This window comes from Abramis brama (assembly GCF_963993115.1).
Source record: "Abramis brama genome assembly, chromosome: 7".
NCBI lineage: Eukaryota > Metazoa > Chordata > Actinopteri > Cypriniformes > Leuciscidae > Abramis > Abramis brama.
In genome coordinates this window covers 21,810,280-21,826,602 of record NC_139969.1, presented here as the reverse complement: position 1 = coordinate 21,826,602, position 16,323 = coordinate 21,810,280, and the positions used below count along the sequence as shown (strand labels likewise).

Sequence of the window (16,323 nt, the reverse complement as noted above, 5' to 3'; positions counted from 1 at the left end):
TAGTTCACCTCAAAATGAAAATTTCCTGATAATTTACTCACCCCAATGCCATCCAAGATGGTCATGTCTTTCTTTCTTCAGTGGAAAAGAAATGAAGTTTTTTGAGGAAAACATTTCAGGATTTTTCTCCATACAATGGACTTCAACGGTCAAAAAAAAAAGAAAAGAAAAAGACATGAACATCTTGGATGGCATTGGGGTGAATACATTATCAGGAAATTTTCATTTTGAGGTGAACTAATCCTTTAAAGCCAGTCATGCTGTAGCAACAAACACACTGTTCGTCAGCAGTATAGTGAAACTGATTTATCTGAATGACAGACCCTCTACTCTAATTTCAGCCAAAAATGCATGTGATTTGTCTCTTGATAGACATGTTACAATAAAAGAGGAATGTAAATATGGAAAAAAAAACCATGCACTGTTGAGGGAGGAATTTGTGTTCCTGAGAAGTGATTAAACAATTACATGGGCTATATCAAGTTTCCAAGGAAACACAAACGTTTGGCTGAATTACAGGGTGGTTGTGTCAGACTGCAGTATTTCAGATGAAAATGAGGGTAATGGAATGAGCTTGTTAAGTATTCCATTAAAATAGAAACAAAAATAGATTAAAATGAGAGAAATCGACCTGTTTTATTAGGAGTGTAATGCTTTACTAGGCTATTACTTGCAGACCAATTTTTTTTTTTTTTTTTTACAATATATGAGAAAAGCATATACTGTATAATTTATATAAAACTTAGGATCAGACACATATATGGGGAGGGTTTAATGGAATTGGTTTATTGTTACACTAGGCCTACTTCAAAAGAAAATGAAATCTTTTTTTACATGTTATGCTGGAAAATAAAGAGTTGTATAACACCACAGTTCCAAACATCAAAAGCAGAGGTTATCATCGTTAAGACTGCTTATTATATCTCATTCATACCTTACATGGCTTGAAAACTGTCGTTGTGATAAACTGGATGTGCCTTGAAGCAGGGCTGTACAGTGCGACACGTGCTACGAAAAGACTGGTCTGTACAATTAATAAATGTACCACTGTAGCGCGCGTGCGATACCGTTTTGTAAAACTCCGTTACTTGTGTTTGTTTTCATACATGATAACAGTCGTTTTATACTTGTGCTTTTGCGATATCACGATTTTTGATCGTGGATGATTTAATGTCTCCACGATCTGCTTGAAATATGATAGTATCGTGCCACAGCGCACATTCTATCAGCTGCAGTTCTGGCGCCTCAGTCCCAATACTGTGAAACTAAACTCGACGTACATTTACATCACATGTGTAATTCAGCGGTAGAGTTACACTCACAGGGCACTGCACTTATTCGCAATCACAAAAGTTCATTATTTGCTCGTGTCGGGTAAACATTTTATTGGCGTTCTGTTCTGACAAGATGCACTTTTTCTGAGCGCGCGCGCTGTCAAACAGCGCCAAACTGGACTTTATCTTTCGCGTCTGATTGTGCTAATACTGCCAAATACACACGAGATTTACATAAACACAGTTGGTTATGTTTAAAGTGAACGAAAACAGTTGAGATAAAATCGGATTCGAGTTAACTGATGTCTGTTTCTAGTAGATGCGTGCTGGTCTTTAAAGTGACAGCACCTAAACATGCTGTCGCTTGTCCTTAAAGGGATAGTTCACCCAAAAATAATTTGTCATGATTTACTCACTCTCATGTTGTTCCGAGCCTGTATTAATTTCTTTCTTGTGCTTAACTCAAAAGAAGATATTTTGAAGAATGTGGGTATTAACAGTTGCTGGTCCCCAATGACTTTCATAGTAGGCTAGGCTACGAAAAAAAAAAAAAACCTTTTAGAAGTCATTGAGGACCAGCAACTGTTTGGTTACCCGCATTCTTCAAAAACTTTTATGTTCAACATAAACATCAGGTTTAAAACAACTTGAGAGTGAGTAAATGATGACATAATTTTCATTTTTAGGTGAACTATCCCTTTAATGTTAATAAAACAACAAAAGAGAAAATCACTCACTACTCTTGACTGAAGAACTTTAATACAGTAGCTTTAATGAGAATCAATGTATAATTTATACAGTGAAGTGTATATAGCGTTTTATTTTTATAATTGTTCATTACATTTCTTTCTTGAATGCTATACTGTAAAATACATCTCCTGTAGCTGAAAAAATAAATAAAGCACTGTTTATTTCATTTGTATATTATGTTGTGTATCTTTGTTCTTTTTAATAACAAAGATAAAATATAATGACATAAATATTTTTTATCTTCGTCCACTTTGGCCTAAATATCTGCCATTCTTTTTTATTATATATTTTGCAACCTTGTAAGGCTTTGTTTTTAAAATAGGAAAATTAGTTTGGCTGTCTTGCTCAGTCACTTGCAAAATAGTAAAACCAACATGAAAAAGAATCGTGATAAAATCATGAATTGTGATTTTCCTGAAAACAATCGTGATATTATATTTTTGCCATATCGCCCACCCCTGTAGCACTAGTGCTATGTGCAAAAAAGTTACAACCCTGCCTTGAAGAAATATCAGATTTGGTGCTCAGCCAAATCTGTCAGGTAAACATGCTTTTAAATTATTTAAGAGTTCCAAAGAAGAACCACAAAAGATTGCTTATAGGGCAGAGTGTAAGAGCTATATAGCTCTTACACTCTGAATACTTTCTCAGGAACACACTTCATATGACACTAGTGTGTTCCTGAGAAAGTATTCAGAGTGTAAGAGCTATATAGCTCTTACACTCTGCCCTATAAGCAATCTTTTGTGGTTCTTCTTTGGAAAGTATTCAGTATATGATTCATTTGTATAGGCCTGCAGCATTTAACCCAGTTTATTCTTGTAAAGGTGCCTTTTCTCAAAAAGTCACCTTTAAAGCAATGAACCATATACAACACACGATCATAAAGGTTTACATTTTATTTACGTAGTAAACTATTGACTTGTCTTTCAGTGCACTTTAAAACCTCACAAGCTCAAGATAACAGAAGCAATCACTGATTTTAATGTTTTAATAATTTAAGTAGTGCACTCAAAAAAATGCTGGGTTGTTTCTGTAAACAAATTGTTGGGTTGATTGTGCTGGGTCAAAAAGATGGGTTGTTTGGGGTACTGTAAACACATTATTGGGTTACTCATGCTGGGTCAAATGAGTTGTAAGGGGGTCATATACACAAATAAACCGCTGGTTGGGTTATTTTGACCCAGCAACTGGTTATTTTTTTCATTCTTTGTGGAACTTTCTGGATTCTTCACTTCTGACTTGAGGAGCACGCCACTGAGCAGGCAGTGTTTTATGGTAAGTTAATGTTTACTTATATTTTTAATAAGTTGTGGTGGTAGCAGCAAGCTAATCTCACTGTTCAACATAGTCTTTGATAAGTGTCGGGGATAACGTATTTATTCTGTGAAACATTAATTAGCCACAGCTAGCCGGTTAGAATTTTTGACAAAATGCCGCATCCCTTGCAGTTTGAAATTAAACCAGCTATATATGCAGCCTTTTTGAAATATGCAGTTTAAATTCAAAATTCATCATGTAATTATCGTAGGCCTATTCATTGTGGACGTTGCGTATTTAAAAGTGAGAAAAGCGTTTTGTATGAAATCCATAAACGCAGTAAGTTATCCCTCACAGGCCAGGGCTGCCAACTTTTGAGTTTAGCTTGGAGTGAGATTTTTTTTTTTGGCGAGGGGGGTGGGTGGTATGTAAAAACAAATATTGCATCACAATTGTTACGAGGTGCGGTTGAGGCAGAGATGAGGCAGGATCCAAATGCAGCACACACTTTATTTAACAGACCACAAACTATACAAATTAGACTGGATACAGGACTCGGGACTCAGGAACAGGATACAAGAACAGGAACAACCAACATCAACGTTAACGTGCTACAGCGAACTGTAAGACATACAAGAACTCACCAAGACAAGGCTGAAACACAGGGTTTAAATAATCAGGGACAAACGAGCTAGACAAGATAACAAGGGGGCGTGGTAAATAGGAAACACCTGGGATGACTAATAGACAGACAGGGAACCACTAAACATGACAGGACACAAAACCACATCGTGACATAGCCCCCCCCCTATGGGCGGCTCCTGACGCCCATAAAAACAACAACAAAAAGTTCAGGAGGGCGGTGAAGCGGAGGCGGTCTTGGGGGAGGGAACGGAGGGTCAGGCCCGTACTGGGAACCAGAACCAGGACACAGGCAAGGCGGGCCTGGGCCGTGGAGCGAGGGCGACCAGGGCGGAGCGGAGCAGGAGACCAGGGCGGAGCAGGCTGTGCAGGCGGCCAGGGCGGTGCTGGCTGAGGAGACGGCCACGGCGGAGACGACCCTTCTGGCGGCCACGGCGGAACAGGAGACCACCCCTCTGGCAGTCCTGGCGGATCGGGCTGGTCCGGAGGTGTATTGCCCCCCCCCAAAATTTTCTTGGGGAGGCTCCCCGGTAAAGAGTCCTGGACCAGCGGCGAAGAGGGCTCTGAGCTGGGCAGGACCAGCGGCGAAGAGGGCTCTGAGCTGGGCAGGACCAGCGGCGAAGGAGACTCTGAGCTGGCGTGAAGTGCAGGCTCGGCTGGACTGGCGTGAAGCTCTGGATCGGCAGAAGCGACGTGAACAGTCTCTGGATCGGCAGAAGCGACGTGAACAGTCTCTGGATCGGCAGAAGCGACGTGAACAGTCTCTGGATCGGCAGAAGCGACGTGAACAGTCTCTGGATCGGCTGAAGCGACGTGAACAGTCTCTGGATCGGCAGACGTGACGAGACTAGACACTGGTTTGGTGAATACTGTGGAGTCACGGGGCTCCTCGTCCACCTTACCCACAGTAAAAACTGAACCACTCAGTTGCAGGGCAATGTCAATATACTGCTCCAAAGTACCGTGAGGATCAGGATCAGGCATCAGAGACCCGAGTGGTTCCGATAATCCCCCGCGGAAGAAGATCATCAAGCACACTGTGCTCATTTGTGCGAGATGTGCCAGTTCAACAAAGTCTGCAACGTACTCCTCTATGGTGCGATTCTCTTGACGGAGACGGAGAATCTGGACGTCTGGACTCCAGAAAGGCATGGCTGCTGGATCACAATGTGGTGAGTTCTTCTGTTACGAGGTGCGGTTGAGGCAGAGATGAGGCAGGATCCAAATGCAGCACACACTTTATTTAACAGACCACAAACTATACAAATTAGACTGGATACAGGACTCGGGACTCAGGAACAGGATACAAGAACAGGAACAACCAACATCAACGTTAACGTGCTACAGCGAACTGTAAGACATACAAGAACTCACCAAGACAAGGCTGAAACACAGGGTTTAAATAATCAGGGACAAACGAGCTAGACAAGATAACAAGGGGGCGTGGTAAATAGGAAACACCTGGGATGACTAATAGACAGACAGGGAACCACTAAACATGACAGGACACAAAACCACATCGTGACAACAATAAGTGTAATTGTGATTGTCAAAACATTTGGTAACTAAATAGAATTTTATGAAGTTTAGTGACAACATGTTACAATGTTTACATTGTACAATGACTGGTATAGGATACAGTTTTTATTATTGCTTGACAAAAATTTCAAGATTTCAATTCCATTCTTGTGATTTGATTCCAATTTTGATTCAATATTGACTAATTTGGATACATGTTTATTTTAAATTTTAAATTTTTTTTTTAAAATAATCTCACCTAATGCTGTAAACATAGAGGGCCCAATCTGCTGGTATTATTAAAGGTTAAAAATAACATTAAATTAAATATAATGCAGTTTTTGTTATAATAACAATTATTTAATTACATAAGTTAGTAAAAATATAATAAATATGTAATATAGTGCTCAGCAAAATCTCCTCTCTAGCTATTTTTTCTATTCAATTAACATGCTATGGTCGTTAAATGGCTTTCCTGAGGTAAATGTAACGTTATGTGACATAATTGTTCTCCTGCTGTTATATTGACCTCTTTCCGTGGTTGAAAAACACTAATTGGTCGATATTATGTATACTTTCGGTAAGTTGTACTGCATCTTTAAATAAAAAAGTAACAGGTGATCGGTTCACGTGCACTTGAACTGAGGCGCTCAGCGATCTGTCACGTCACATTTACAAGCGCCAAACGTATTTTTGTCTGAATTTCGTAATAAAATTGACGGAATCTAAGAGCTGAGAATTAGTTTAATATTAAAAGTACCTCTTTGCTCCACAATTTTTCTGTGCGTGAGAAAATGGATGTGTGGCGTGAGAGCGTGTGAAAAGTGTCAATTGCGTGAGTCTCACGCTCAATGCGTGAGAGTTGGCAGCCCTGCTCACAGGGCTCGCACGTAAAATCAGCGGGAAATGAGTCTCTATGGATCTGATGTAGGCTAGCTGAGTTGTGAGTGAAAAGTCTGCTGGCGTAGTTTTAGAAATACTCGTCTGAAGAAGTGACTGAGGTAGGCCTAAGTTCCAGCACAGTCTGCGTGTGTTTTCTGTAATGTCTCGAACCATCGTTTCTGCCAAAAAAAAAAAGGCTTTCAAGAGCTTGATATAGCCTAGTTATTTTTAGTAAATGTATGACTTGCAATCTTTTATAAACATCGACTGAGGAAAGGAGAAATAAATGGACAGGCGCCAGTTTTGAGAAGAAAAGTATACCCGTTTAGTTGAACGAATGATCGTAAATATTAAAACTGAAAAAATGTAAACTTACATGATAGCCTACCCTACCACCATGCATGTCATCTTTCATTTTATTGTGTGTAGCCTAACATCTAAACGAGGCGATCATCAGCGCTGCCAGTCAGGAGATTAACGAGCATCTTTGTGGTGGGTTTGTGAGTTTTAATGTTAAAGACACTATCAACATTACAGTAATTTTTTACTTTTAAGTAATGTTTTATTTTAATGCCTTAATGTTGATAATAATATTATATTATTATATAATATTATATTATATAATAATAATATATTATATTATATTACTCTTTTATTACTATTAGACTACTATAATTAAGTTTGCAAATACTGAAAACACATTATTGCAATCATTTTAATTGCATATTCAATAATAAATTGATACTTCCACAAAAAAGCTTAACTTGCATGTCAGTTTTATTGCAACACTCTAAGTGATTGTCCGGGAAACAGACACACTCTGTCAGTTTAAATCTAGACTAAAACGCATCAATTTGACCTGGCATTCATATAGAACATTATACATTTCTATTATTCAAATCAGTTAAATGATTATTAGGCTGCATAGGTCAGCCAGAACCTGGGACACTTTCCTATAACACCTGATGTACTCATTATTTAATAAGAAGAATGGCATCTATGCTAATGTTTGTCTTTCTGTTCATTCTAAAGTTTACTGAAGTCAGCCGGATCCGGGCCGTATCCAGATCAGAAGGTGGACCTGCGCCTGGACCCATCCATGACGCATCCCTGAAGGGCCAGCCTCATCAACCCTGTGAAGGCCTCATCGACATGACTGATCCTCAACAAACTCGTCTCCATACCGGTGTGATGACTCCGACTTCCAACCAGATGGAACTGGATAAATATTCTGAATGTTCTTATTCAATCTGACCTCTGACCTGTAATGCTGCCTGAATCATAATTATACACTGTTCGCTCGATGGCCAGAGGAGAACTGAACGACTGAGCCTTCTTCCCAAGGTTTTTCTTTCTCCGTTCTGTCACTGATGGAGTTTTGGTTCCCTGCCACTGTTGCCTTGGCTTTTGGCTTGCTTAGTTGGGGACATTTAATATTCAACAATATTATTGATTTGCCTTAAGGTGGACGATGGCCCAATTTTCATCTAGAAACAAACTTTGTTGTATTATATTCATGTTACAGTATCACTGTGAAGCTGCTTTGATACAACCTGTATTGTAAAAAGCGCTATATAAATAAAGATGACTTGACTTGTGTAATCAACAGGTGAGGACCAACATGGTTGAATATTTACAGAATGAGATGACTGGAGAATTGCTGCACATTCTGTGCCTCAGGAACGAGACGAGGGGGACATGTCAGACCTTTGACATTGATTAACATTTGTATTCGATAAAGAAAAGTATTAAAGAAATGTATAAAATAAAATAAAAATTAAAATGAGATTGAAATCACATATACTGTGGCCTGTCTGGTTTATTGTATTACAGAGATAATAATTATTTTACTTTCGTAATATAACAAATATTTGCTACTAATTTTATTAAGGCAATGAGACAAGAAATAACCCAGCACATGAGTAAGACTTAACCCAGCAAGAGGGTTAATTTCACCCACTGGTTGGGTCAAATGAATGACCCAGAAATATGGGTTAAATGGTAAAACCCAGCACTTGGGTCAAACCAACCCAGCACGTGTTCTGTCCAATAGTGACCTAGCGGTGTGGTCACTCTAAGTTTTTAGAGTGTGGGCTCTAAAGTGACCATTTTAAAAGAATAACGGGCACAAAAAAATAATAATTATAAGGAAGTGACATTTGAAAGGAATGTTTGAGGGTTTCTTGCAGCAGGATGAACTTTACAGTGGAACCAGTGGGCGGTGCTAGTGACGCTGACCCCGCCCCTTCTCTCAACCACTCCCACATATCTGATTGATGCTACTCTCAAGACAAGCAGCATTGAGATTTCGGCGACAGTGTTAGAGACTGAAAGATGTATAGCTCCTGAAAAACATGCTGTCCTCAGAGCACGAGATGTTTCTGTTTGCTGGGGTAAAATCTAACTGAGGTCTAGCGAAAGCGTCGGTGGAATCCACTGTTAAAAGACGGATTGTACAAAAGCACGAGCGATCAGCGAGACGAGATTTGCACGCGCTGCTGTAGTAGGAGATCAGCGGACGGCTGTCTGAGATCTATTCAACAACATTTCTTTGTTTCTCCGTGTAATTCCGGTTTTCTTTCGTCTTTAATATGGCGAGCGATTCTCCGGCTCGGAGTCTGGATGAAATAGACCTCTCTGCGTTAAGGGTAAGTTATGTGTCCTTCATTGAAGATGCTCATTGATGTGTTTTGGTGTTGCAGTTGCGCCGTAATGGCAGGTGCAACAATCACTACAATAGTAGAAATGGAAAATAACGGCTTAACGAACAGCAACAAGGCGTTTTAATTCCGACCAGAAGCGTTTTTCGTTTCTTGTTCAGTCGGTAAGGAGTCATTATGTGATCGACGGCTGGATTTATCAGATCAAATAACTGTTTTGTGAAACTTATTACAGATTATTGAAGAAAATGTCAACGAACTGATCCGGTTGATAAAATAACATTCCGATGATTATGATATCGCAGTCTAATGAAGCCTATATACAGGCATTTATTTGGCATTGTATGTGTAGGCTAACGTTACATGTTGTATTAGTCAGTCCTATTAAAGTATAGCCTATTCGCATGCCATGGTTCTCCGATTTGTTTTATCAGGACTTCTATGAATCAATGATTAATAAGAATATCCGAGATGAGGAAAAGGGATTTTTTTTCTATAAGTCTAGTTCAAAACGCCGAGTTATTAAAAATGCAGTGCTTGTGGCTTTGCTGATTTATTATATTTTTGAACCGAATTTTTTGCAATCATAGTACTAGTTATTTTCTCTGCACATTGAATACACACAGCACAGTATGACTAAAGCTTAGTGATCATTTTCCAAAAACTTTTTAAACGCACAAAAAAAAAAAAAAAAAAAAAAAAACAATATAAATTTGAGCCATGCACATCAAGTTTTTTTGGGGGGAGGTTTTGTAGATTTTATTTTAAATAAGCCATTTGACCTGAATACAACATGTGTTCTCATAAAAAGGTCCAAATTCTTGTCACATGACAACAAAATGGCTTCCTGCATGTTGGATATGGCACACTGACTTTGAGACATTTTCAAGTATGAGTCATATTTTTAAACAAAACTGATTCAATGCTTCAGTTTTTTTTTTTTTTTTTGGGCTGCTACACTACCAAGATACCTTTAATTTACCCCACAAAAAACATCACAAACGATTTAATTCTGGTTCAGAAATTGAAAACGCATTCATCACAGCAGAGCAATTGCATTGTAATTGTATTTAATAATAGTACAATTTAGTAATAGATCTCAACCAGCACATAATTTGCTCATATCTTTTATTCCACTTTTTGTTCAATGGAAACAAAATTGAACTTGCTGTGTGCTGTTGTAGGATCTATCTGTGTCCAGCTGGGAAACTGTGTGCCATATGCATGGCTTGATAAATGCTCAAATCCTTCATAATGCCACCAAATTACTCCCAGCATGTTTTCCTGTGACTTCTGAGTGGATAAACTGGGTTACTTCTTAACAAGGCTCCGGTTTTATGTGTCTCTCCTCGGATTATAAAAACTGTGTCAGTCTGTCTAATTGGTGTGAGTGCGTATGTGCGTTGTCCTGTAGCTCAGCTGGTTCAACATGCCACCAACACATCTTTAGATCATGGGTTTTGGTTAAAGGTAAATGCACTGTCATTCTTATTAGTTAGCCTAGTTATACACGTCTGCTAAATTCATACAATTAAGGGTACACAACAACCATGTACTAAAATCAGAAAAGTTCTTCCTATGCATTTCTTTACGTACAGACGACACCATTGATAAAACGATCCCCGTTCACATGGATCCGCGAAAATGACTAAAAATGCTGTATCATGCATGCCAGGCCAGTAGTTGGCGGTTTTTCTATGTAAAGAAATGTTACACGCCTATAGACTGAATACAGAATATGCATGTGCATGAAATCTTTGGGTTTTTTTTTTTACAAATTTGCGTTTTTTTTTTTTTTTTTGTAGTTTATACAAAGACGATACCGCTTCCTTTAAAAAAAAAAAAAAAACTTGCACTATAAATCCTGTTTTGAAAAGTTTATATTTTCAGGCCCCCAAAACGCTAATATCTTGTAAATGAACTTCCATTAGTTGAAAACGGTGTCGTGTAAACAACCCCTAAGTGTGAAAATATGTGCTGTATATGTTTCATGACGAATGTATCTGATAAGTAAATTGGACAAGATAAAAGTGGTTGGGCAGTTTAAAGATGCCCATATGGTGAGGCACAGTTTCACAGCAGTCATAAACCAATTACCCTGTGTGCTGTAGGATCTAATGAGCTAAAGGGATGCCCGTGAAGTGCTCTCATTTCTCTGCTCGTGAGGCTAAGTAGCGCGTGGGATGGAAAGATTACTGCAGATAGCCCTTTGAGTGCTTTTGATTTGGACATCCATTGTGTCTGGTGCATTAGCTGCACCTTCACTGCCTTCTCGCACATGGATCTGTTTGCACATCCATGCATTGACACTACAAATCACATGGCGCCCCAGATGTCGCTCACATTTTGAATGGGATTAAGTGTTAATCTCTGTTTTATACTAGCCCTGCACTTTGCCCTTCACTGAGGCAAGGTGATATGTAGCTCCTCGCTTTTCACACCATCCTATGGAAGAATTGAGTTTTAAAGGCCGCTCACGTCACTTCCTGACTGTCACTTTCCATCGGCAGAGCAAATGCAGATTGTTTTTAAAAACACGCCTGATGCTTTGTCTTGGTTTAGACGAAACAGACATTCAGTTTCTGATGCAACCTTATTTTTGCTGTCTGCCCAGAACCCTCATTAGATGTTTGTTTATAAAATATCAGACTTGCATCTGGAAGTCAATCCTTTGCTTTTATCTTCCCGTTCATTTAAATACAGTCCGTTGAGTGTGCTTTCGCATGTTGTGTTTGAGCTAGAAGGGAAATAGGTCACCCAGAAGCAGAGCGCTGACGTGCAGTAGTGGGGAAACATTTCAGTGCAGCACATGCTCAGATGGGCCATTCATAAACACTCTCTCTGGCACAGAAGAGGAGGTCTGTGTCCCACACACATGGGAGCGATGTTTGGCATCACCTGGTCAGCCTCACCTAGTCCTGAGGGACGACATCTGAAAATGAGCTTCTGTGCTCTGACCACAAACCTTGAAATGAGATCCGTGCCCTTTCTGTTTGTTGTTTGGCCATTTTTAGCTCCAAACACAAGTAGCGAGGACCTTGGTTTGTCGAAGGGGTCATGTACCGCATGGCGCCTGTGTTATTAGGCTTGGTTTTGATGCAGGTCACCAGAATCACCTTCGTTCACCCAGAATTAATGAGGTAGTGTTTTTCTCGATGCAGACAAGGTTTATTTTATCATGGGTTTGACAGGCCTGTGGGTTTAGAAAGAGGTTCTGTTCAGTCAGGCATATCAAGACTCAAGGTTAAGTTCTTTTAAATAGGAAATGGGTAGGCTAAATGACATGATGCTAATCTGTTATTTTATTAACGGGGGGAGGGTTAAAGAGTAAAAAATGTGATGAAGAAAAGTTTACATTTTCATAAATAAGAAAAGTCATGTGGTGTGACCAACATGCATTTTTGCTGACAAAAAGTATGACACTGAAGTAATGATGCTGTATTAAAATAGAAAACCGTTGTTATAAATTAATAATATATGACTATGTTTTACTGGATTGTTGATCTAAATCTTTTAAAAACATTAAATCATACCAACCCCAAATTTTTGAAGGGTAGTGTGTTTAAAAAGGAAAATGATGATTAGGCTAAGACGTGTACACTCTCAGGTGTTCACTTGAAATTCAATAACATATTAAACCAACATAACACACAAAGTACATTTCAATGAACTTGCCATCTGTGTTAAATTATTTTTTGTTTTTTTCAATATAACCTAGCCTATATAAATATTTTTTCCTGTTCTTTATAGTGGACATTCTTAAATGTCACAGACCCATTTATGATGAAACTGCTTGAATTGATCTACGACGCTTACTGGGATTTTTTTTTTTTGGCTCGGAGTTAGGCCTTAAGATCCTGCTTTCATTCACACATCCTCGCAGTTAGTCTTTGTGCGTTCCCTTCATTCAGCAGCTCAGTGGGTTGAAGGAATAGTGCTGGGCCCAGCACTGTAAGGGCCAGGTGGTGCACCATCTGCTTCGTCCTCAACTGACTTCCGTACACTGATCTCCATGTGCAAAAGTGTAGGAGAGAGGTCTAGATCATACCTGTGTTCCTCAAAGAGCAGCAGTGATAGAAGACAAGACAGCATGGGGTCTGGTGTGTGTTTTTTTTTTTGAGCGCCTCAAAAAAAAGTGTTGTTTGTATTGTTAGTCACTTGCTGTCACACCCTGGCACTCAATTCCATTCTATGCCATTCAGCCTGAGGATGTCTTGTACAACATTATTTTTAGACGTGGCGCACCAAGAAAAGAACGTGTAGTTTCTGATGATGGGCTGAACTGCCAGTTCTTGCAAAGGCACATCGAGACACTTAAACTGTGGGGTGTGGAGAGCCGTCTCACCCCTTGCCCGGGATGCTAGTGCTGTAGTTGAAAGTGCTTGTGGGTTTTGGGGTTTTGTGTGTGCAGTTAGCCCGTGCCCTGCAGAGTTAGCTGTTCTGAATCTCCCCTCCCATCCTCCATCTCTCCGCCACTCTGCCCTCCAGCAGACGTCCACTGACCCATTTCCTGTCTTTACACAAGAGCAAATGTACAGTTTCAATTAGCTAGATGTATAACCTTTTTTATGGTATGTTTAATAGACTGGCACATCTGTTTGCATCTGGCCTATTTACACCTTGAATTAAGATTAATCTCAGATGATTGCAAGAGACTCTTTGTTTACATCTGGTAGTCACATGAGTCTCAATTGTGTCTACTGTGACTGATTGTGTTCCTGTGCATGTCACTTACTATATCATTCAGTTTTTGCAAAAACATTGTTGTATTTTAATTTGTGCAAATGTGTTGTTTCAGTCAGAATACTCATTTATCTCGTTTTAGTCTAGCTCCTATTAACTGTATTGGATATGCTTCTTAAGATATGTGCCACTGCATGTTGATATCAGACATATTGAAGTATACATCACTTGTTGAAGTGGTCATGGTCTCATAGATTTCCTTACATGGTTTAAGAAAATGTGACCGTCTCTTGTTTGTTAAATGTGCTGTCATTAGCAAATGTTTGTAGATTAGTAATGTGTGGTTTATTAGGGAATTTCTATTAGTTTTTCAATCAGATTGTTTATATTTTAAATGCACTTAAAAGCAGTGGTGGTAGAAGTACACAAATCAAGTACTTAAGTAAAAGTACTGATACCTTAATACAATATTACTTCAGTAAAAGTACAATGTACTCATTTTCAATTTTACTGGTAACACTTTACAATAAGGTCTCATTTGTTAACATTAGATAATGCATTAACCAACATGAACTAACAATGGGCAATACATTTTTTACAGTATTTATTAATCTTTGTTAATGTTAGTTAATAAAAATCCATCTATTCATTGTTTGTTAGTTCACAATGCATTAACAATGTTAAAAAATACAACTTTTTTACTTTAATTACATTCTTAGTTCATGTTTAAACTAAGGTAGCTAGCTAATGTAAAGTGGAAAGTACAGATTGATTGATTTATTGATGTGGGGTATAATGTAGACGCACAGATAGAGCTTAAATAGGTTACAGCTCAGTCTGACATTATTATGAATTTTCAAGTAGCCACTAGCCAGTAAGGAAGATTATTCAGACACGCTTTATTTTATTACCAAAACTTGTCATACACTGATAACAACCCTAATAAATGTGTGTTTACAAATAAACATGGCCTACAATATGAAAACAGACGTCACAGGGTAAAATGTGTTAACATTCTAAGAAAAAAAAACTATGCAAAGTTGCAAACATACTAATTTGATATCATTTTTAACTGCTACAGCTGCGGGGAAGATGCACAGGCGTTAATTTGCGTTATTTTAATGTTATGTTTAGTTTTTTCATAAAACCTACAGGTTTCCGTTCAGACGGTAATGCATGGACGTTACATTCAAGCATTTCATGCTTAAACAGCTCGCCCTTTTACAGTAGATTTAGTTCACAAACAACTGACAGTCATAACCTAAAGATTTTCAATTAGAACAAAAAAAAAATCCTAAATTCGGCATTAGTAACTTTTGCGCCATCATCAGCCGCAAGCTCCGAAGATCTCCCGTTCTTGGCTCATTTTGAGTCAGACTTGTGAATTCAGTGAATTGTTGACTAGAGACTTGATCTGACCAGGTAATTTGAATCAGTAAGTTGTTTACTGGAAACTAATGCAATAGGATTGGTCTAATTCGCAAATGAATCGGTCAGTGTGATTTGCAAACCGATTTCAGAGGTTAACTGAAAAGGATCAGCTCATTCACGAATCAGACACCGCTATCGCATCTCTGAGCAGATGATTATTTCTTCAGTTTAAAATAACGAGAAAAAGTTTAAAAAGCTTTGGGTCAGTAGTTGATTGGCAGGTTAGTATGCGATGAGGTGATGTAGAAATAGGCGTGAGTCGTTTTTGGACTGAGGAAGTTTTGAGTTCTGTAACTTACAGGATGCTTGTACTACAATGACCTCTTACATGTCAAAAGATCAAGGAAAATTTGATCTCTCAATTCAAGACCCCTTTAAGTCCTCCTACATTTATTTCCAAACAGTGTTTCGCACTGATAATTTTATTCTTCGTTGCATTAGAAAGAAAATTATAATTACTAATGAAAGTGTTGATCTGGCACGCTGGCGTGAGGCAGCACTTCAGACTTGTGCTTGAGATCATTGGCATTGGCAGCATAGGATGTTAGCACAAATAGATTCCTGCCTACCTTGATTGGAGCAAGCTTTGGCGATCGAGATGGGATTTCAGAGCCAAAGGTTTATGCTATCACTGTGGTATTGATCAGCGGTTCAGCGGACTTCGCTCTCTCGGGGTGCCGTGTATTGATGTCAGAACCATCTTCATTTTGCCTTCTACATGACTCATTGGCCTGTGGACGCTGAAACATTGCTTGATCCTCCCTCCACAGACAACATTATTTTATGGTGCATCAGATGTTTGGTAGCAAGAAATGACAAATTAGTTGAGAGGTCTGTGTGCAGGTGCTCTTTACAGGAAGCATTAATAACTTGCTTATTTGTGTGCGTACACGCTTGCATAAGATTTAATTGCTTTGTTTTTGACATGTCTGTCAACTGTCTTAGAATTTCAGAATTTGTGTTATGACAAACTGTCAACGGCAAGTTTTAAAGGATGTTTCACTCCAAAATGGCAAGGCAAGTTTATTTATATAGCACATTTCATACACAATGGCAATTCAAAGTGCTTTACATAGAAGAAATTAAAAGAATAAAAAGAATGAAAATTCAGAAATTTACTCAACCTTATGTGAATCTAAGGTTTTACATTCATGTTTTTAAACACAAATTGATATATAATAATAATAATTATTATTATTATTATTATTATATATATATATATA

At 38.5% G+C, this 16,323-nt stretch overlaps 1 protein-coding gene across 7 annotated transcripts in view; it reads left to right on the top strand.

Moving 5' to 3' along the window:
- Positions 1-8,591: 8,591 nt before the first annotated feature.
- tnika (TRAF2 and NCK interacting kinase a) overlaps positions 8,592-16,323 on the top strand; it is an 87,639-nt gene continuing 79,907 nt past the window's right edge. For all 7 annotated transcript variants that reach the window (XM_084118903.1, XM_084118902.1, XM_084118899.1 and 4 more), the window contains exon 1: positions 8,592-8,974. In XM_084118903.1, coding sequence (XP_083975029.1) covers positions 8,918-8,974 — 57 coding nt within the window. In that variant the 5' untranslated portion in view covers positions 8,592-8,917. The remainder of the gene's footprint in view (positions 8,975-16,323) is intronic.